This window comes from Cryphonectria parasitica, assembly GCF_011745365.1.
Source record: "Cryphonectria parasitica EP155 unplaced genomic scaffold M406scaffold_8, whole genome shotgun sequence".
Lineage (NCBI taxonomy): Eukaryota > Fungi > Ascomycota > Sordariomycetes > Diaporthales > Cryphonectriaceae > Cryphonectria > Cryphonectria parasitica.
In genome coordinates, this window is record NW_024468916.1 from 417,388 (window position 1) to 440,897 (window position 23,510).

Here is a 23,510-nt window from a genome sequence, read left to right on the forward strand (position 1 = left end):
GCAGGTTCTACAAGGAGTTTCGCATTCTGAAGCGTTTGCAATACTGTTTCCACATATTTCTTGTATTCTTCCAATGTTCGAAAGTAAATAAGGATGTTGTTGAGATAGGCAATAACGAACTGATTCAGATGCTTGCATAGAACGTGATTGATTATTTTCTGGAATGAAGCTGGGGCATTTGTTAGATCAAAGAGCATGATCAAATATTCGTAGTATTTATAGCGTATCCTGAAAGCAGTTTTCCATTCTTCTCCTTTCTTTACTCTGATCAGATTATAAGCTCCTTTCAGATCCAGAATTATGAACTATTGTGCTCCTTGCAGCCTGTTTCGTAATTTCTTAATAAGTAGCAACGGATATCAGTTCTTAATTATAATATTGTTGAGCTGCTTGTAGTCAACACATAGCCTAAGCTTGCTGTTTTTCTTAGATATAAACAGAATGGAATATCCTGCTGATGATTGCAATGATCGTATGTATCTTTTCTTAAGATTCTCATCAAGATACTCTCTTAGTGCTTCTAGCTGTGCCTTATCTAGTCCGTAAATGAGAAAGAATTTGAGCTGCTTCCCTTCTTATAGCAGGATCTTGTGATTGTATAGGCTGTATTCTGGCAATCCCGTATTCAATTCTTCCTGAAATAGTTTCTTGAACTTGTAGTATTCTCATAGTATGTTTGCAAGTATTAGTTCTGGTTCTTATGCTGTTTCTGCTATCTGAAGGAACAGTAGGTACCGTTGAGCGTGCTTCTTTTCATTCGTTGTTTTTGGTGACGTTTTTGAGAGCCTTGAGCGTTCGCTCCAGGCCGGACCGAGCGCTCGAGGGCCTGGTTTCGAGGTTTTTCCTGTGTAGTTCCACAATCCACATTCTGAAGCTTTTCCTTATTGCTCCGGGGCGAACCGACTTGCTGAGGGTTTCGCTTCCATTGTTTTGCTAACCTGTTGGCGCTCTAGCACTGTTTGGGTTCGCCTATCACTAGGTTCTTCTCCTTGAACTGCTAGCTCTGCTGATTTGAAGGTATGTATGAAGTCGTATGAAGCTTCTTTTCCTGAGTATTCTTCAATTACTAGCTTCGATCCTGCACTGTTAATTGTAACTATCTCTCTGGGTATAGCTTGTTCTTATGAGAGCTGGCTAGTAGTTCAATCGATTCGAGGATTATGCTTCTTGAGCTATAAAAGCTCTATAATCAGCTCATGCTATGCTATATCCGTGATATCAAAGGAAGCTCTAATTATACATTCTTGGATTAAAATAAGTAGATGATCAGTCTTCTTATTGATTACTCCTTGATTATATGCAATAGATTGTTCTTCCACAGTACTAAGAATATATAAGCATCTCTTTTATTTCCATTGTAGTTGTACCTGATTAATAATGTATGGAAATATAAAGTTTCTCTGAGTATCACTATTCAATAGTGTGCTGTATTTGTATCCTTGAATGTATATATCGAACTTGATATAAGCATAATCTATTCTAGAAGCTTTATATAGGAACTGTTCCAGTCTGATTATCTGCAGTCCCTTTACAGGCAATTCTGTTCTTTTGAGTTTGTTAAGAACTGCTTATTCTTCTAAGCTTGCTTCGCTGCTTCTTGAGTGAGCTTCTTGGCTTGCTTTTGCCTGTATCATTATTATTTCTGGTTTTTCTTCTATTAATGCTAGTTGCAAACTTTGTTATTGATATGAATCGTGCAGAGTATTATCCTGCACTGCCACCACTCTATCTTTTTATTTATGCATTGTATGGGGCAATTATCCGGTAGCTCGATATATGCGTTGTAGTGTTGCCTGTTGAGAACCTTTCTGAAGTGGAGTTTCTGTTCTTCAACAGCTTGAAGGATTTGTTCTGATTCTCTAACAGAGAACTATTCGTATTGCATCTTGTCTGAGAAATGTATTCTGCAGCTATAATAGGTGCAGGAGATCCAAGCTAATTCGTGGTATAGGTTGTGAAGTAAGCTGATCCAAGAGTTCTCATCTTCTCGTGCTTCGATGTTCTGCAAGGGGATGCAGATGAAGAGCTCCTCTAGTTCTATCCCATAGATGAGATATTCAATCCATGTTGTTTTCTTGTTCTACTCAATATCAAAGGGGAACCTTCCTGTAAGCTTCTTGGGTTCCTTGTTTACGGGAAACTCCGGTGAATCGTTGGATCGTTTGTTTTGGCTTGATCTTTCCATTGCTTGAGAGGCGTTCTTAGTATTGTTTAGGTATTTATACTAATAATCAAGGGGGTATCATTCTTTGTTCATTTCTCTGGTTATGACGTCTGGTGCAGGTAATGGAGAATAGCGAAGAGCATCGTCGTTAAGTCCTTCCTCCAGCGCCTGAATGCTTTATTCAGTAATATCAGAGCAGTCCGAGTTGTTGCTGCTCGTAGTTATGCTGGGCGTATACCCTCGCCCTGCTATTGCTATTTATCTGCAGCGCCAAGGTTTCTGAGAGAACTATCCTAAACCTTCCTTATTCGAGAGATATATTAAGCAGTTATTATCATAGCAGAATATCCAGCTGAGACTTCTGTAATCAATAAAGTCCGATACTTGCTCCAAGAGGATGTTTTTGCTCAGTTGATTGGATTCCTATCGTTAAGCGATATTCATCTGGCATTCTTCCTGAACTAGTTGCTATTTGTTCTTCCGGGATTAATAGCAATTGCATACAATGTATTCTTATTTGTTGCAATTATAGCAAGTAATGCTATTCTTCTTGCTATACTGCCTGTTGGCAGCGTCGAGTTCCATAGGATCAGCATGCATAGTGCTGCTCTGAGCTATACTGCTATATTAACTGCTATTCTTGTTTTGGAATTTCTTGCCTGTATTGGCTGGAAACCTCCAAGTCTGGCTTCCTCCCTTCTTGAACTTCTTCACCCGTTGTTCATACAGATGGTTGTTGATGCGGATAGCTTGATTAGAGAATATCGCAAAGTCCTTCAGCTAATCCTGCTTAGAGATTTCATCTTTAACGTTATTCTTGAGTTTCTTGTAATAGTGCTCCATGAGATTCTTATCTTTCCACGGAAGTTGTGCTGAGAGTTGCTTGAATCTGATTGTATAGGCAGAAGCTAACTTGGTCTGCCTGAGGTTCATGAGCTGCTGAGCTGTAATGCATTCTTCGTTGGGGTTGCCAAAGGTCTCTTTAAGAGCCTTTTCGAAGCTTTCAAAAGAATCGAATATATTCTTGATATCCTGGGTATGCGTATCGGGATTGTTCTGATGCTCCAAGTGGTTGCGCAGAGAAGGTTCATATCAGATGAGAGCATCTTTCTCGAGGCGAGTTCCTGCAAGGATGATCTTCTCAGATTCCATAGTAAACTGGGTTGCATAATGCAAAAAGTACGCTCTGCAGTAGGTAAGGAATCCATGTAGCGTCTTCTGGTTGCTGTTGTACATGGCGGGTTTGTTCATCTTGTACGCCTTTCCAGCACCATTGGTAGCTGTAGAGGTGGACTGCGCCTGTTGAGCCTGTTGAGCTAGCTGAGCCTGTTGGGCTAGCTGAGCCTGTTGGTTAGCGATGGTAGCGCTCTGGGCCTGCTGTTGTTCGCGCAGATCCTGGATACGCTGAATGAGCTGGTACATCTGGTTGACTAGTTCTTCCTGAGTGGGAGCGCGCAGGGACGAAGGGGTTCCTGGGGGAGCTATCGTATTCCGTATTGCTCAAGAGGTAACACTGAACCGTTCTTGAACAAGAGTTGTCAAAATGTAATGAGCACTGCAGCAATCCGAAGATTCCTAAGTATACGAAGAGGTTTATGCTAACAAGAGCAGTATTAAAGTGTTAAGTTCTTGAATACGGAACTATACAAGTCTTAATAAGTGATGCAAGTATTCACTGCCTTTGGGGCTACTCAGTATGAAACTGAATACTTAGATTGACAACTGAAGAGCTATGTACTGAATCCTTCTAATGGTAATAACCGTGTTCTTATATATCCAGCTCTTCAGTATGGATTACTGTCTGGCAGCGTCCTGCGGATCACTGCGGTGATCCGGGTGAGCCTAGTGAGCTGCGCTCCTGGTGCTCCTAGTAATCCATCCCTGTCTCCTTCCTAGGTTATGTAATCAATGCTTTGTCAGAACATTGGGTTCTTAACACCTGGTCCTTGTTGCTCGTGACCTGTTTCGTGACCTGCATGTTGGATGGGTCATAACAAGCATAATCGAATTCTATTCAATTCAAAAAACCTACTAAGAGTCTAATAGAGTTAAAGCTATAAAGCTTATTCTATAGAAGCATATAAGGCTTCTAAGGTTTATTAGGAAAACTGAGAGATATAATATTGCTGCTTCTTAGTTTCTAATACAATAAAGCTTCAGTAGCATATTTAAGCTTAGCTATTTGCTGCATTAATAGATTGATTATTAGTTCTGAATTAATAGATATTTCTTAAAGTAAAGAGGAATAAGGATTAATAAAAGTTCTGAATAGGAGTTGATTTAATTCTAAGCTAATACTACATTCTCTTGATAAATGTAAGATTGGGTTAGCTAGAGCTGTACTTTCTCAGAACTGTTATCTTAATAGAATTAAGCTGGATGCTCTACTTGCTCTGAAATTCTTTAGAGCAAAGGCTGATATATTCCTTCTTATTCTATTGAGATCATCTTTAATAAATAGTTTAGGTAAATCTGTAACTTCTTTTATGAAGAAGATAATATTTAGCTTATAGATTATATTTAATATTTTATTAGCTTCTATTTGTATAGCTTTGTATTCTTGAAGTAAAGTACTTCTTCTTAATAGCTGATTAGGATATTGCATATAGTTGCTGTATCTCAGCTTATAGAAGAAAGCTTAGCAGTATAGGCTTGTTATAGCTATCTTTGCATCTCATTTTTTCACATTTTGTACAGTTTCTCTATAGTTAAGATAGAAAGCTTGCTTCTAATCTAGATAGCTACTAGATGATTAATAGAAATCAATAGATTTCAGGATTTGAAGGCGAAATAGTTTGATTGTATAAAGTAGAGCTGCATTCGAATCGTTATTTAGTAGTATAATTGAAACATTCTCGAAATCCCAATCCTGATTAGCTTTAGCACTTCTAAGCTAACTGTTCAGATAGTATTTGCTTGTATAAGCTAGTAGAATATTGCTGAATTTGTATATAATAATGTAAAATCCTTTTTCAGTTTTTATATTAAGCTAAGATAAAGTATAAGCTAAAGTTGCTATATTAACTAAGAAGAGAATTCATAAGCGCTTTTATCTAGCTTTATATCTGAGCAAATTCTGCTTATTAAGAATATTAGAAGAGCTAGATGAATAAGCTATTAATAGAATACAAAGGCATTCCATTAAGAATATATTTTGTTAGTTATACTAAGCATAATAACGAAAAGCAGCTATAGCATGCTGCAGACTAATATCTTAAGAAACTTCTGCATTTAAGAATCTAATCAGATTATAAATATCAAGAAGATATTTGGAAGAATTAGTACTAAAGATTATAAGCAAGTATAACTTGCAAGAGAGTAATTCTGAGAAGTACTTCTCAATGAATTCTGCTGCTAGATAATTTTCTTCATTCTTTAGACTAAAATAGAACAAACAACTTTTGATTACTTCAGTTAAATATAGCGCTCTGGGAAAAACAGTCTGAAAGCAGTAAGCTTTGATTATTCAGTTTCCTTAGCTATGCTGAATAGATAGGAATAGAGAGTACTTGAATTCAGCTATTACTGCTAAATTGAAAGAAAAGTAAAAAGAGAAGAATAGCTTTATTAGAAGATAAGCAATTGCAAAAGAGATTTGCAAAAATATAAAATTAAGAAACTAAGAGAGTATTAATTAAGGAAGAAAGGTAGAGAAGAATGCAGCTTCAGCTTAAGAATCTATTAAGAAAAATTGTCAGGGCTGATTGTGCCAGCAAGGCTCAGAGCTAGCTAAGCCAGCTGGATTACGGATGACTAAGCAATATGCGGCTATAAAGCGGCTTTCTAGCCACGTCAGCACTGCTGAGCAGAACTTAGCTCCTTAGGCCTCAATGTTATTCTGGTTGTATGCCCCTGAAAGAGAGAAAGACTTTGCCACATTGCCTTTGCAACCTTTCCACCTGACAGTTTGAGGCCTGGCCCTTTTAAAGGAGGCAATCCGGCGAAGCTTTCTATCTTTTTTTTTCCCTAGGAGCAGCGCTAATACTGAGCAGGAGCAGAGCAAACGATCAGACTACTATCCTTTTCGAACCTTCAAGCCTTTAACCTTCGAGCCTTTGACCTTCGAGCCTTCGATTTTCGAGCTTTCGAGCCTTGAATACAGCGAGCAAGCAGTGTCGAGCAAGCAGTATGCAAGCAGCGTGCAAGAAGCGTTCAAAAGAGATTCAGAGCATTCGAGTTGCTAAGCTAGAGCAAACAGCGAGCAAGCAGTATGCAAGCAGCATGCAAGAAGCGTTCAGAAGAGATTCAGAGCATTCGAGTCGCTAAGCTAGAGCAAATAGCGAGCAAGCAGTGTGCAAGCAGCATGCGAGAAGCGTTCAGAAGAGATTCAGAGCATTCGAATCGCTAAGCTAGAGCATACAGCGAGCAAGCAGTGTCAAGCAAGCAGTATGCAAGCAGCGTGCGAGAAGCGTTCAGAAGAGATTCAGAGCATTCGAGTCGCTAAGCTAGAGCAAACAGCGAGCAAGCAGTATGCAAGCAGCATGCAAGAAGCATTCAGAAGAGATTCAGAGCATTCAAGTCGCTAAGCTAGAGCAAATAGCGAGCAAGCAGTATGCAAGCAGCGTATAAGAAGCGTTTAGAAGAGATTCAGAGCATTCGAGTTGCTAAGCTAGAACAAAGTATGCTCTTCGCTATTCGAGCGAGAGAGCAGAGTAAGCAAGCAGTAGATCTGAGTATCTTCTGTTTTCGAGAGTATATTCTTTGCTATTCGAGCGAAAGAGCAGAGTGAGCAAGCAGTAGATCTGAATATCTTCTGTTTTCAAGAGTATATTCTTCGCTATTCGAGCGAAAGAGCAGAGTGAGCAAGCAGTAGATCTGAGTATCTTCTGTTTTCGAGAGTGTATTCTTCGCTATTCGAGCGAGAGAGTAGAGTAAGCAAGCAGTAGATCTGAGTATCTTCTGTTTTCGAGAGTATGCTCTTTGCTATTCGAGCGAGAGTGCAGAGCTGAAGCGGAATATTCGCTTAGCAACTAAAGTTGCTTGGATATTAGGTTGCGAACTAATTATTCTTCTGTATCTAGCAGTGGAGCGAAGTGTAATAATAGCTTCAGAGTTGCTAGAGAGCAATTCTTAAAACGGAAAGCTGTAATTATTCGTTATAGCTGCAGGAATGCTGTTCTGAATGCTAGGCTTCTTAGCTGCAAACCAAGTTTCTGGTAGAAGGCTTGCAATCTATATCAAACAGCTTTAAGTTCTGAAGAGTGCTTGGATAAAGCACTGAGAGAGCAGCAACTGAGCAGCATATATAGCGCGGGTATTGCATTCGGAAAACTTACGTCTGGAATATGATTAAAAAGAGATTTTTTTTTTACAGGCTTCGGGGATGAAGCTAGAAGAGAAGGAGGGAGATGGTTGAGAGGCCTTGAGAAGCCTTGAGAGGCCTGAGGTACTGAGAGATCTTGAGAGGCCTTGAGAGGCCTGAGGCACTGAGAGATCTTGAGAGACCTTGAGTGGCTTAGAAGCCTGAGGCACTGAGAGATCTTGAGAGGCCTTGAGAGGCCTGAGGCACTGAGAGACCTTGAGAGGCCTTGAGAGGCCTGAGGCACTGAGAGATCTTGAGAGACCTTGAGTGGCCTAGAAGCCTGAGGCACTGAGAGACCTTGAGAGGCCTTGAGAGGCCTGAGGCACTGAGAGACCTTGAGAGGCCTTGAGAGGCCTGAAGCACTGAGAGATCTTGAGAGGCTTTGAGAAACCTGAAGCACTGAGAGATCTTGAGAGGCCTGAGGCACTGAGAGACCTTGAGAGACCTTGAGTGGCCTAGAAGCCTGAGGCACTGAGAGATCTTGAAAGGCCTTGAGAAGCCTGAGGCACTGAGAGATCTTGAGAGGCTTTGAGAAACCTGAGGCACTGAGAGATCTTGAGAAGCTTTGAGAAGCCTGAAGCACTGAGAGATCTTAAGAGCCTGAAGCATTGAGAAAGCGTAGGAGCAGCTAGGAAGCAGCGAAAGCCTGGAAGCAACGGAAGCCTGGGAGCAACGGAAGCCTGGGAGCAACGGAAGCCTGAAAGCAACGAAAGCTCGGAAGCCTCAAAGGCCTTGAGGACAAGGCCTGATAAGGGGGGATAATCTGTCAGGGCTGATTGTGCCAGCAAGGCTCAGGGCTAGCTAAGCCAGCTGGATTACGGATGACTAAGCAATATGCGGCTATAAAGCGGCTTTCTAGCCACGTCAGCACTGCTGAGCAGAACTTAGCTCCTTAGGCCTCAATGTTATTCTGGTTGTATGCCCCTGAAAGAGAGAAAGACCTCGCCACATTGCCTTTGCAACCTTTCCACCTGACAAAAATAATATTATATAAGCAGAGCAGTTAATAATTTGCTCTGATATTGGTATACAGGTTTGGAGCAGCATTAATGAGAAAGAAAAAGAATGTATATATGCTTAAGAAAGGTAGTTGTAAAGAGGTTGAAGAAGGAAGAAGAATAGCTAGCTGCAAGTATGAATAAAATAGCTAATTTATCTTATTTAGCAACTATTTAAGTAATTTACTGCTTTTCATTTATTATAAAGCAAATAGCTTTACTCTTAGCTAGATAGAAGCTGTTTAGCAATAAACTAAATAGAAAGTATAATAACTCAGTTGAATATATTTATTACTTATTGTTATTTTATTAATCTTTAGCAAACTATTTAATAATCTCTCTCTTAGTTCATCTTATTTTTCAATTCATTTTTCGTATAACAACTTCTCCTTCTATTAATCTTTCCTTGCTTAGCTCTGCAATATACTCAAGATATCTTGAATCATTATTAATGCTATTTTCTCTTTGCAAATAAATATTGCTTCTTAAGAAGTTAACAAGATCTGAATCTAGTTTTCTTCTTCAATTCCTTCTTCTCAGAGCAGCAATTATTACTAGCTCAAGAATATCCATATCAATTTTCTTAATATTACAGACTTTAATACTATCAAGAAAAATCTTAGCTTAATATATGCTTCTTGAAATATTCAAGATAATATTATATTTTGAAATAACTTATTACTAAGCTCTAGCTTTGCTGCTCATTTTGCAAGACTAAACAATAAGAATTCTATCAAACTGAATTCTATTATAGTATATAAAGCTGATTAAAAGCTCTTTAGCAAGTATCTTATTTGCATCTTCTCTTGCTTTAAGCAAATAAATTCTCTTCTCATTTAGTTCTATAATCAGTATAATCTAATCTCTTGCAATTGCTGCTTCTATTAGTATGCTACTGCTTGTATGCTTATACAGAAATAGCAGATTAATATTAACTAGCTTTTTCTAGAATGCATTTTAATAAAGAGCTTCTTTAATAGAAAGTGCAGTAACTATATTTATTATATAGAATCTAAATATAATTATATCAAAGACTTTCCTTATATTAAAAAGTATAATGTATAAGTAAGATTTCTATTCTAATATCTTTAATTAGATTTGAGTATATACTAATTATTATTCTTTTTGCAGCATTAGCATTCATTTTACTAATTCAGCTCTCAATATATAATCGAAATAGATTCTTAAGTTAATTCCAATGCTAATATTAAGTATATTATCAAAGCTCAATACAAGCTCATGCAGAATAAAGATATTATATATAATCAGATTAAATAAGTTCCTCTTATATCAAGGAAGTAATACTTACAGAATACTATAAGTTTTATAACTAATTATAATTATAATGCTTAAGAAAATCATTGCTAACTTTATTTATATAAATCAGTAAGAAGAGTACTGCTTCTTCTGCTTTCAAGAAGAGAGTATCTGGATTTGAGTAAGCATGTAATGAGCACTGCAGCAATCCGAAGATTCCAAAGTACACAAAGGGGGTTTATGCTAACAAGAGCAGTATTAAAGTGCTAAGTCCTTGAATACGGAACTGTACAAGTCTCAGTAAGCGATGCAAGTGTTCATTGCCTTTGGAGCTATCAGAGTAAAGAGCAATCTGATACTTAGATTAACAACTGAAGAGCTATATACTGTATCTATCTAAGAGTAAGGAATGTGCGATTATATATCCAGCTCTTCAGTATAGCTTACTCTGGCTTACTACTGATTCAGATGATTCAGGCTTATTGAATTATCTAATAATCCAGTAATCTATCTCTGTTGCAGCTTTAATTCTAGATTATATAATTAATATTCTATTAGTATATTGGATTCCTGATATTCAGTTCTTATTGCTTGTAATCTGTTTCGTAATCTGTATGTTGAATGGGTTATAATATTATCTTCCTTCTGTTAGTTGTTATTCTTAATATTTTTCTATAAATATTTCTGCAAATTCTTTGTATGTATGATCTTGCCTTTCTAATCGAGATGTTGAATAGAGTTAACAAGTCTCGTATTCCCAAGTCCCATTCTCGAAAAATTGAAGAATGCAAAAGCTTCCTTTCTGCTATTCTTCAACATTCTTTTATCATGCCTTTCTATTCGTTTTGTAAGAATCAAAGCATTTCTTTCTGCTAAGTTTCTCCTCTCGATTCTTCTTATTGCGCTGAATGCGTTCAACTCCATTATTCCCGATGCGATGTACAGGGCGTTAGTTCTTCGGAGCTGCGCAAGATTGCTACTCAGCATCAAGAGCTGAAGAATGAGCTGCAGGCTGCTGAGGAGAAGGTTCTTCGTCTGCGCAAGCAGAAATGAATGTGATTTGAGAAAATGATATGCGCTATTTGTTGCAGTATTAACAATGTGGAGAAGCTGAATTGTATTGAAGCTAAGGAAGCTGAAGAGGAATGCTGTTGTGCTGCTACTGCTGTGCAGGAGGCTGTTTTGAAGGAGTTAGCTGTAATTATCGGAGATTCTTTCTTTGAGAGGTTTGATTGGAATTCTGTAGATGTAGGGAATTCTGTAGTGAATTAGTTGGATTTCCTGGAAAGTGAGATTTCTGAGATTCCTAAGCTTCGGTTCGGGGCGGAGCGATTATCTTAGGTGCTGGCTTTCCTTTTCCAATATTCAGCTACTTTTTCCTAAGCGTTTTCAATGTTTTCTTATAGTTCTCATGAATTTTCACTTGCTAAGTAATCTTTCTACTTGATGAGATATTCTCTTGTATTATCTGTACTTCTATGCTTAAGGATTTTTTCTACTTCATACTCTGATTTATTATTTTCTATTTCTGCTATATTATTTATTAATATTTCCTATGCTGCTGATTCCAATAATGAGATATGGAAAACTGGATATATTCTTATTCTATAAGATAATGCTAATTCGTAATTAATTGGAAAGATTTGTTATAAGATTTTAAATAATTCTAACTTTTTGTAATCAAATTTATTGCTAAATCTGGTTGTTTTGATGTTTTTTCGAAGTAGATAAGCCTTATCTTCCTTCTATAGGATTAGTTTCTCAATTCTTTTGAAGTTTGTATAATATGCTATTCGTTTCTAAATGAATTGTAATTCTAATCAGAATTCTTTCTGAATTTTCTTAATCTTCTTAATTCTTTTATCTATAGCTTCTATATCTGCTTCTTGCAATGCTTTATAATAAGCTATTGGATTATATTTATAAAGTATAAAGAATAGCGATTTCTTTATTATATTTATATCTGCGCTATTATAAGCGAATTATGCAAAGAGTAATAGATTAATTTAGTTATTCTGTTTCTAATTAATATAATATTATAAATACTATTTAATAACTTAATTCATTCTTTCTATCTATTTATCTGTTTATAAGTAAAATGCTATAAATATTCTATAATATATTCTAAGCTGTTTTATAAGTAAAATTCAAAACTTTAAATTAAACTTTCTATTTCTATTAGAGATTATTTTCTTTAGCATGCTATAGTTAGCAATGATTATTCTAAGGAATGCATATACAAGTTCTTCTGCTATACTGCTTTTTTTATAGAAAAGAAAATAAGCATATTTGCTCAGTTTGCAAATCATTACTAGAATGCTATTATATTATATCTTAATTAAGAGTTCTTATAAAAAAGATAGCTTAATAATAAAGTTTAAACTAATGAATTGCTAAATAATTATAAATATTAGTAGGAAGTATAGTAGTTCATAAAGCTTATATCTTTCTGCTTTATTCTTTTTGCAGCTATTATATTATTATAGGATATTCTTAATTCTTTTTCTAAAGCTTAATAAACTCTAATATTTTTTAATACATTTATAAATTATTCTAATTCTCTAATATTTATATACTAGTATACTGTATATATTCTTAATATAGTTATTTTATTTATTTGAAGTTATTAATTCTGAATTCTTTTCCAAGAATTCTATTCTAAGAACAGCATTCAGTTCTCTATATATATTAATAAGATTTCCTGATTTATTTTAAGCAAAGATATTCTATATATTCAAGAAATCTGCATCTTAATAATCTAATCTTCTGCTAAAAGCATCTGCTTATTCATTCTCCAAGCTTTTATAATATACAATCTTAAAATTGAATTATAAGAGGAATTCTGCTTATCTAACTTATTACTTATTTAAAATCTTAATTATTATGAATATAGTTAGATTCTTATAATTTGAATAAACTATAATTAGATATTATATACTAATAAAATAATATTGCTACTCTTTGAAAGCTTTTATTATTGCTATAAGTTTCTAATTAAGAATTCTGTAGTTGATTTTCAAGCTATTCAACTTCTTTAAGAAATTGCTTATAATTCTTAAATACTCTTGATTGTTTTGCTAGCTAAGTTATTCTCCGAATATATATTCTGATATATTAATCTTAACTTTAAAGAATTTATAGAAATCTGCTTTATACAGAATTAGCTCTAAGGTAATATATTTAATAATCTTATTAAAAGCTTCTTATGCTTTAGAAGTTTATTCGAAGAGCTGCTTCTTTTTGATAAGATTTATAAGAGAATATGCAATTCAGCTATAATTCTTAATAAATTGCTTGTAGAAATTAATATATTCGAGAAAAAATCTAATATTTCTAATATTTCTGAGAATTAGCTAATTTCTAATAGCTTCTATCTTATCTTTCTATAGCTTAATACATTCTGGCTTGATTATGAATTCGAAATAATTAATCTTTTGTATATGAAAATAATTTTTTGCAGATTTTATAAGAAGTTTTGCATTTTGAAGTATTTGCAATACTGTTTTTATATATTTCTTATATTCTTTAAGTATTCAAGAATAGATAAGAATATTATTAAGATAAGCAATAATAAACTAATTCAGATGCTTATATAGAATATAATTAATTATTTTCTGAAATAAAGCTGAAATATTTATTAAACTAAAGAGTATAACCAAATATTCATAGTATTTATAGCATATTCTGAAAGCAGTTTTCTATTCTTCTTCTTCTTTTATTCTAATCAGATTATAAGCTTCTTTCAGATTCAGAACTATAAATTACTATACTTCTTACAATCTATCTTATAGCTTCTTAATAAATAGCAATAAATATTAATTCTTAATTATAATATTATTGAATTATTTATAATTAATATATAGCTTAAGCTTATTATTTTTCTTAAATATAAATAGAATAGAATATTCTGCTAATAATTACAATAATTGTATATATTCTTTCTTAAGATTCTTATTAAAATACTCTTTAAATGCTTCTAGCTATATCTTGTTTAGTTTATAAATAAGAAAGAATTTGAGCTGTTTCTCTTCTTGTAGCAGAATCTTGTAGTTATATAAGCTATATTCTAACAATTCTATATCCAATTCTTTCTGAAATAGTTTCTTAAACTTATAATATTCTTATAATATATTTGCAAGTATTGATTCTAATTCTTATGCTGTTTCTATTATCTGGAGGAATAGTAGATACTGCTGAGCATGCTTCTTTTCGTTCGTTATTTTTGGTAATGTTTTTGAGAGCTTTGAGCGTTCGCTTCGGGCTGAACTGAGCGCTTAAGAGCCTGGTTTCGAGGTTTTTCCTGTATAGGTTTACAATTCACATTCTGAAGCTTTTTCTTATTATTTCAGAGCGAACTAACTTGCTGAGGATCTTGCTTTCGTTGTTTTGCTAACCTATTAGCACTCTAGCACTATTTGGATTTGCTTATTACTAGATTCTTCTCTCTGAATTGCTAGCTCTGCTGATTTGAAAGTATATATAAAGTTATCTAAAGCTTCTTTTCCCGAGTATTCTTTAATAACTAGCTTCGATCCTATATTATTAATTGCAACTATTTCTCTAGATATAGCTTGTTCTTATAAGATCTAGCTAGTAGTTCAATTGATTCGAGAATTATACTTTTTAAGCTATAAAAGTTCTATAATTAGCTTATATTATACTATATCTATAATATTAAAGAAAGCTCTGATTATATATTCTTGAATCAAAATAGATAAATAATTAGTTTTCTTATCAATTATTTCTTGATTATATGCAATAGATTGTTCTTCTATAGTGCTAAGAGTGTATAAGCATCTTTTCCATTTCCATTATAATTATGCTTAATTAATAATATATAAAAATATGAAGTTTCTTTAAGCATTACTATTCAATAGTACGCTATACTTATATTCTTAAATATATATATTGAACTTAATATAAGCATAATTTATTCTGAAAGCTTTATATAAGAACTGTTCTAGTTTAATTATCTGCAATTTCTTTATAAGCAATTCTATTCTTTTGAAATTATTGAGAACTGCTTGTTCTTCTAAGCTTGCTTTGCTGCTTCTTAAGCAAGCTTCTTAGCTTGCTTTTGCTTGTATTATTATTATTTCTAATCTTTCTTCTATTAATACTAATTGCAAATCTTATTGCTAATATGAATTATACAAAATATTATTCTACATTGCTATTATTTTATCTTCTTATTTATATATTGTATAGAATAGTTATCTAGTAGCTTGATATATGCATTGTAATACTGTTTATTAAGAACTTCTCTGAAGCAGAGCTTCTTTTCTTTAATAGCTTAAAGAATTTGTTCTGATTTTCTAATAGAGAATCATTTGTATTATACTTTATTCGAAAAATGCATTTTGCAGTTATGATAAATGCAGAAGATTTATATTAGTTTGTAATATAGATTATGAAATAAGCTAATTCAAGAATTCTTATCTTATTATGCTTTAATATCTTGCAAAGAAATGCAGATAAAGAGCTTTTCTAGCTCTATCTTATAAATAAGATATTCAATCTATATTATTTCCTTATTTTATTCAATGCTAAAGGGAAATCTTCTTATAAGTTTCTTGAATTCATTATTCATAAGAGATTCTAATAAATTGTTAAGCTATTTATTCTAATTTGATTCTTCTATTGCTTAAGAAGCATTTTCAGTATTATTCATATATTTATACTAATAACTAAGAGAGTACTATTCCTTATTTATATCTCTAGTTATAATGCTTAGCATAAGTAATAAAGAATGTTGAAAAGTATTATTGCTAAGTTCTTCTTCCAATGCTTGAATACTCTATTCTGCAATATTAAAGCAGTTCAAGTTGCTACTTGTAAGAATGCTAAACATGTATTCTCGTTCTGCTATTGCTATTTGTCTGCAATACTTAGATTTCTAAGGGAATTATTCTGAACTTTTCTTATTCGAGAAGTATATTAAGCAGTTATTATTATAGCAGAATATTTAGCTGAAACTTCTGTAATTAATAGAATTCGATATTTGCTCTAAGAGAGTATTTTTGCTTAGTTAATTAGATTTTTATTGCTAAGCAATATTTGCTTAGCATTCTTTCTAAACTGATTACTATTTGTTTTTTCGAAGTTAATAGCAGTTATATGCTATATATTCTTATTTATTACAGTTATAATAAGTAATATTATGCTTCTTGCTATATTGCTTATTAGCTATATTGAGTTTCATGAAACTAGCATGCATAGTGCTGCTTTAAGCTGTACTGCTATATTAACTGCTATTTTTGTTTTGGAGTTTCTTGCTTATATTAGCTGGAAATCTCCAAGTTTAGCTTTCTTTCTTCTTGAACTTTTTTATTCATTATTTATATAGATAGTTATTAATATGAATAGCTTAATTAGAGAATATTGCAAAGTTCTTTAGCTAATTCTGCTTGAAGATTTCATCTTTAATATCATTCTTAAATCTCTTATAATAATACTTTATAAGATTCTTATCTTTCTACAAGAGTTGTACTAAGAATTGTTTAAATCTAATTATATAAATAGAAGCTGATTTGGTTTACTTGAGATTTATAAGCTGCTGAGCTATAATATATTCTTCGTTAGAATTACTAAAGATTTTCTTGAAAGCTTTTTCAAAGCTTTTAAAAGAATTAAATATATTCTTAGTACTCTGAGTATGCGCATCAGAATTATCTTGATGCTTCAAGTAGTTATATAGAGAAAGCTTATATTAGATAAGAGCATTTTTTTCGAAATGAGTTCCTGTAAGGATAATTTTCTCAGATTTCTTAGTAAACTGAGTCTTATAGTGCAGAAAATATGCTCTGCAATAAGTAAGGAATTTATGCAGCATCTTTTAATTGCTATTATATATAGCAAGCTTATCTATCTTATATATTTTTTTCGCGCTATTAGTAATTACAGAGATAGATTGCGCTTGCTAAGCTTATTAAGCTAGCTAAGCTTATTAGTTAGCAATAATAGCACTCTAAGCTTGCTATTATTTATACAGATTCTAAATATACTAAATAAGCTAGTATACCTAATTAATTAGTTCTTTCTGAGTAGAGGCGTACGAGAATGAAGAGATTTCTGGAGAAGCTATTGTATTCCGTATTGCTCAAAAGGATAATACTGAACTGTTCTTGAACAAGAATTATTAAAATGTAATGAGTACTGCAGCAATCTGAAGATTCCAAAGTATACAAAGAGGATTTATGCTAACAAAAGCAGTATTAAAGTGCTAAGTTCTTGAATACGGAACTATACAAGTCTTAGTAAGCAATGCAAGTATTTACTGCTTTTGAAGCTATTAGAATAGAGAGCAATCTGATACTTAGATTGATAACTAAAGAGCTATATACTGTATTTATCTAAGAGTAAGGAATGTGCAGTTATATATTCAGCTCTTCAGTATAGCTCACTCTGGCTTACTACTGATTCAGATGATTCGGGCTTACTGAATCATCTAATGATCCAGTAATCCATCCCTGTTGCAGCTCTAACTCTAGATTATGTAATCAATGTTCTATCAGCACGTTGGGTTCCTGATACCCAGTCCTTGTTGCTTGTGACCTGTTTCGTGACCTGCATGTTGGATGGGTTATAACAAAGCAGCTCTATAATCTATATCTTGTAGCAAGAATAAAAGCAAGAGCAAAGCTGTAATAGAATCTTGTATCAAGAAATAAGCTAAGTTCGTTCAATCTCAGAATTCTTCCTTTGTTTTTAATAATAATTCTTTAGCGAATGATATAAATAATATGAATTTGAACAGAATGAGAAGAGAGCTATTAGATGATATTTATGGATATTCTAGTAATAAGAATAATATATAAAAATAAGAGATCTTCATAGATTGTAGTATTTCTTTAGCGCTCTATATTTTTCATACATTGCATTCCAATATACTGCAATTTTTGAATAACGAAAATAGCTTTAGAGCTAGTTAATATGCTTTATACTGAATGCTTTGAAATTTTTAAATAGATTTACAGTATTCTGTAGCAAGTAGTAGCAAACAATACTTTATCCCTCCTTCCTCAGCAAAATACACAAGATAGAATAGAAAAGATGAAAAGAAAATGTATTTTATAAACAAAAAGGAAATATAAATAGAAAGAAATTAATCTTTTTTACAAGCTAGAAATGCTGATTTAGTTGGAATTAGTATAAATATTTTACTTCTATCTGCTTTCTCCTATTCTTATCTCTCCTTCTCTACTGCTTATATAAAATATTTACTATTATTAACTTCATTTCCATTCTCAGCATTATCATCCGCTTTAGTTGCTAGATTAATAATCTCTGAATCAGAACTAGTTTAGCTAAGTATAGAGTTATGCTTAATAATATCTGAAATTCAGAATATAGCATCATTGCTTGAATCTGCTTTCTGAATTTCAAAAATATTATTATCTGATTCCTCTTACTAGAAAGCTCTTATTAAATCCAGCTTTTCTGCTAATAATTAGCTAGATTGAAGCTTAATATCTTCTTCTCAAAATATAAGCATTTCGAATTCTTAAATGCTATTTATATTCTATACAAACTTTTTGAGATTAGTAGCTAAATATATGCTTTTTAGCAGAACTCCATCTATAATCTTGAGCTTTTAAGCATATTTATTTAGAATCTAAGCAATTAGATATAAACTCTTTTACTTATAAGAGATCTTAGCATTGTATAAGTAGCTTATTTTCTAAATATAATTATAAACAAGTACAAGATCTTCAACATTCAGTTAAGATTTTCGTATCAAATTCTATATTTAACTTTTAGCTATAATTTTTTAATAATATACTTAAACAGCTTTAATTGCCTTCTGTATATTATCTTTCTTAGCTGCAATCATTCTTAACTGCATTTCAAACGCTTTCTAAGAGAATTAGTTTTTGATTTATATAAGAACTTTCTATATTAGAATTTTAGTTTCAATTGGAATAAGCAGCTTCTAACTAAAAATCAAATAGAAGAAGCTATATTTATATAACTAGCAAATCATAGTTCTTTCAGCAAAAAGTGCAAATCTTAAGTACTGCTTTCATCTTCAGAGTTAAGCATTAGCTAGCTTAGCAAGAATACTTGCTAAGAAAAGATAATCAGCTTCTATTTATTCTTAAATATAGGAATTATAATTAGAAATCTGAATAAGCAAGATCTCAAGAGCTCTAATAATCTTAGCTATCTTAGCCTTATTTTCTAGTTCTTTATCAATAATAATTTTGAGAAAGCACTTGAATACAAAAATAATCTCTTTCAAAATAAACTTCCTTATTTCCGCAGCTATAGCTTTCTTGAAAGATCTTACAAGCATATAGCTAATCAGATTATAACAAGCTTCTATAAAATATCTATAACTGCTATTCTCAGCTATATATTGAATATTAATACTAATTCTTGTAAAGAATTAACTTGAAAGAATCGGAATTACTTCTTCCTTTCATATCTTTGAATTAAACTTTGCATACTTCTTACAATCTGAAACAGCATTAGCTATATCTATCCAGAAATCTCTCCAGTAGTAGAATTGCTTAATACAAGCTATTATAAAATCTCAATCTTAATATTCAAACTTAGTATAATATTCTCTAATAATTTAGCAATAAAGATTAGAATTATTTACTATTTATTAATAAAGAAGTTTTGTATTAGTATAATACTATAGAGCTTAATTAAGTATTTAATACTTTAATACTTCTATTATAAAGTTCTTGTAATCCCTCTTGAAAAGTTTTAATAGAATAATCCTATAATATAAGAATTCTATATATTATTTCAACTATTTCATTTACTAAAAAGTTGAATTTAGCAGTAATATTAAATTAGCTCTATCTGAATTTATGCTATTAAGCTAAGCATTATACTAGTTCTCAATATTACTATCTTTATTTTTCTTAGATAATATTAAATATAAAGATTAAGAAAGAGCATTAGCTATAAAATTCTTTAATCTAGAAATATATTTAATAATAAAATCAAATATCTTAATTACTACTATTCATTTATTCAGAAGAGTATTAGATATATTATTTATTTCTTTATTAAATTAATTTATTAGAATGCAAGTATTAGTTTTCAGAATAAAATAATAATTATAAAAATACTGCTAAAGAAACTATAAAGTATAGAGAATAGCATAATACTCCCTCTTAATAGCATTATACTTCTATACTACAACTATTCAGATTTTGCTAATGAAATATGCTAGCTTTTATTTATTCTCTACTATCTGCATTAATACAGCATTTCAGCCCAATAAGCTTGCATTCATCATAAGAATAATCTTCTTAGTATCAATACTATAATCAATTGAAATAATAACTAAACAAAACATAAGTATTCGAATAAGTATAGCAATAGCTTCTTTCTATTCCTTCTCTTATTTTCATATAATATCTTTCTTAAGAAGATTGTAAAGTAGTTAAGCAATGATTGCAAAATTCTAAATCCAAGCTATATAATAAATAATCAATTCAATAAAAGAGCAAACATCTTTGATATTCTTGCATTCTATTCAAGCTAGAAGCTTTTCCATCTTTCTATTCTAAAGTTATTATCTGCTAAAACTAATAATATAATCAATCATATTAACTTTTATTCAGCATCATTCTAACTTAAATGCTGAAATTGTAGCTTCAGCTAGCTCTGCATTTATAAGAATCTTATTAAGATTTCCGATATGCTCAGCAATATACTTATGCACTCCAGAAAGGCTTGGAATCTCTTCATTCCTATAGATTATTATAAAACTATAAATAGGAATATTATCGAGAAAAAGCTAGTATATATAAGAAATAAAATTATATAGAAGTTTAACTATTATTCTTATAAACTGAGCAACAGAGTTAGTAGCACTCTGGAATAGAATATACATTCTGAATAAGCTTAAGAGCATTAAGAAGATTATTATATTCCTGCTATTAGAATATAATTGCACTTGATTATACTTGGAAAAGAAATTAAGCAATAAAAAAATCTTATATATAGCAAACTTCTCTGAGAATTCATCTGAAACAAGCAGCATAAAAGCATTCTTAAAGCTATACTTGTTATACTTTTAAGCATTATTGATTAAGTATAAGCTACTATTCTTTTTAATAATCAGAAATTAGTTATTTCTGTATAATATATAGCTTTTCTTAATAATCTCTTATTTAATACATTATTTCAGAAGCTCTATTAATTTTAGCTTAAAAGCATTGAGAATTGAAATATGCTTCGCTTGAAAGATCTTATAAGATATAATTCTAATTTCTTGCAAGAAAGCTACTTTCTCAATAATCTTTCCAATCTTAATAAAGTTTCATGCAAAAGCTTTAATTCTATTTCTCAACATATATTTAAACATTTCTTTCTCAGCTTCAGAAAACTCTTTACAGTTTTTCTCTTGCATAGCAGCTTACTAATCAGATCTTAAATGCTAATTAGAATTCAGATCGCTAAACTTGAATTCAATTCACTCATCATACTTAATAAGCTTTGTAAATTGCTAAGCTCATTTCATCTTCTTAATCTTAGCAAGCTTTTATTCAATTATTCCTTTCAGTACTAAACTATCAGACTAGAAATCATTAATTAGCTTAATCTTCTTATCTTTGAGCTTATAAAGAGTATTAATCAGATCTAAGATATCTTTTCTTTCCTTTCCTATACAATATAGCTAGCATAAATAGCACTAGCTGCTATATATTTTATATAAACAAGATTCTTAAATCGCTTCTTTCTTATTCACTATAAAGCAACTCTTCTTCAACTTCCTTCCTATTAGTTCTATCATTAACTCATTCACAACAGCTGCAATATCTCATTCAAGTATAAATATTACAGCTATATCTCCCTCTTTCAACAACACTCACTCTGGAACAACTTCTCTGCTAACAGCCCTGCATCCCTTAGAATAACTACCAGCACTCAGTTTTTTAATATAATTCTGTATAAACCCTCCTCTTCAAGAAATTTCTAACTGCTAATTATAATAACTAGTTATACTCCTCCAAAGGCAAAGCTTGTATAGTGTAATGAGCACTGCAGCAATCCGAAGATTCCTAAGTACACGAAGGGGTTTATGCTAACAAGAGCGGTGTCAAAGTGCTAAGTCCTTGAATACGGAATCGTACAAGTCCTAATAAGCGATGCAAGTGTTCACTGCCTTTGAAGCTACTCAGTATATGAAACTGAATACTTAGATTGACAACTGAAGAACTATCTGAAGGAAATCTATCTAGCAGCAAGAAATGTAAATCTTCATATATCTGGTTCTTTAGTTTCTTGCTTGCTGGTGATCATTCTGGATTATTACTGATTATTCCGGATTACTACTGATTACTGAGCGCTGGTGATTACTAGTGATTGCCTTATTATCTGATTGGTTGGCTTATAATTCTAACTCTGAGTTATATAATCCTTGTAAGTTGTCTGATATTGAGTTATAATATCTGATTCTTGTTTGCCTGTGATTTGTTTTCGTAATCTGCATATTGGATGAGTTATAATATCATCTTCCTTCTATTAGTTGTTGTTCTCAATGATCTTCTGTAAGTATTCAGCAAGTTCTCCGTATGCATGGTTATGCCTTTCTAATCGAGATGTTGAATAGAACTTTAAATTCCTATATTAGCAAATCTTCTTCTGATGCTTCCATTACTTTCTCGAAGCTGCATTTTCGTTATCTCAAGCATTATTCATATATTGAATTCACTGGCTATGAAGTTATACTGTGCTTATTGTATCTGAAGGAGAGAGTGCGATATAAGATAGTAGATAGGATTAAGAGCTGTTCTTAGTGTATGAAACAAGATTATTCCTGTAATGCTGATCGAATTTCTATATTTTCTTATAAGCTTTCTCTTTCCTCTTTCTTAGTTCTTGCTGATAATATTGCCTTAATATCTCGTATTACTAATGAGTTAGTTTGTTTGGATAGTAGGAAGATAGAGGAGAAGAAGCGTTTGTTAGAGTATTAGCAAGAGCTAGCAGATGCTTAAGCTCGTTTGTTTGAGTTTCTAGATTGTTTGTTTCATTTGAAGAAGCAGCAACGCTTCCTTCAGGAGAAGGGGATAAAACTGGTGAATGAGGGCCTGGAGGAGGAGGAGCGCGAGCACGTAGCGGCTGAGGTGCAGGCTGTGGTTTCCGCGGAGCCTGTGGTTGTTCCTGGGGATCCCTCTTCTGGAGGTTTTGACTGGAATTCTGTAGATGTAAGGAATGCAGTGGTGGATTAGTCAGGTTTTCTGGAGAGCGAGGTCTTTGAGAGCTCTGGAGCTCAGTTCGGGGCGGAGCGATTGTCTTAGGTGCTGGTTTTCCTTTTCCAATATTTAGCTATCTTTTCTTGAGCATTTTTAATGTTTTTCTACAGTTTCCAAGAATTTTCGCTTGCTAAATAATCTTTTTATTTGATAAGATATTCTCTTATATTATTTATGCTTCTATGCCTGAGAATCTTCTCTATCTCATACTCTGATTTATTATTTTCCATTTCTGCTGTATTATTTGTTAGTATTTTCTATACTACTGATTTCAGCAATAAGATATGAAAAATCGAGTATATCTTTATCCTATGAAATAATACTAATTCATAGTTAACTGGAGAAATCTGTTGCAAGATTTTGAATAATTCTAACTTCTTATAATCAAGCTTGTTGCTGAGTTTAGTTATTTTAATGTTTTTTCGAAGTAGATAGATCTTATCTTCCTTCTGTAGGATTAGTTCCTCAATCCTTTTGGAGTTTGTATATTATATTATTCGTTTCTGAACGAATTGTAGTTCTGATCAGAGTTTCTTCTAAACTTTCTTAATCTTCTTAATTCTTTT

The 23,510-nt window shown here is 32.2% G+C and overlaps 3 protein-coding genes across 3 annotated transcripts; 2 read left to right on the forward strand and 1 right to left on the reverse strand.

Annotated features, from left to right (window-relative positions):
- Nucleotides 1–6,292: 6,292 nt before the first annotated feature.
- Nucleotides 6,293–6,690, forward strand: M406DRAFT_323819 (uncharacterized protein; the record flags this gene model as incomplete). Its single annotated transcript, XM_040919819.1, has 2 exons — nucleotides 6,293–6,372; nucleotides 6,453–6,690. The coding sequence occupies 2 exons, from the start codon at nucleotides 6,293–6,295 to the stop codon at nucleotides 6,688–6,690; spliced, it is 318 nt and encodes a 105-aa protein (XP_040772295.1).
- A 3,907-nt stretch (nucleotides 6,691–10,597) lies between these two features.
- M406DRAFT_266116 (uncharacterized protein) lies at nucleotides 10,598–10,774 on the forward strand (the record flags this gene model as incomplete). Its single annotated transcript, XM_040917786.1, has 1 exon — nucleotides 10,598–10,774. A coding segment is annotated over one exon (177 nt), but the record flags the coding sequence as incomplete, so codon positions are not given.
- Nucleotides 10,775–20,507: 9,733 nt separating this feature from the next.
- Nucleotides 20,508–20,756, reverse strand: M406DRAFT_232626 (uncharacterized protein; the record flags this gene model as incomplete). Its single annotated transcript, XM_040915913.1, has 1 exon — nucleotides 20,508–20,756. A coding segment is annotated over one exon (249 nt), but the record flags the coding sequence as incomplete, so codon positions are not given.
- Nucleotides 20,757–23,510: the final 2,754 nt, after the last annotated feature.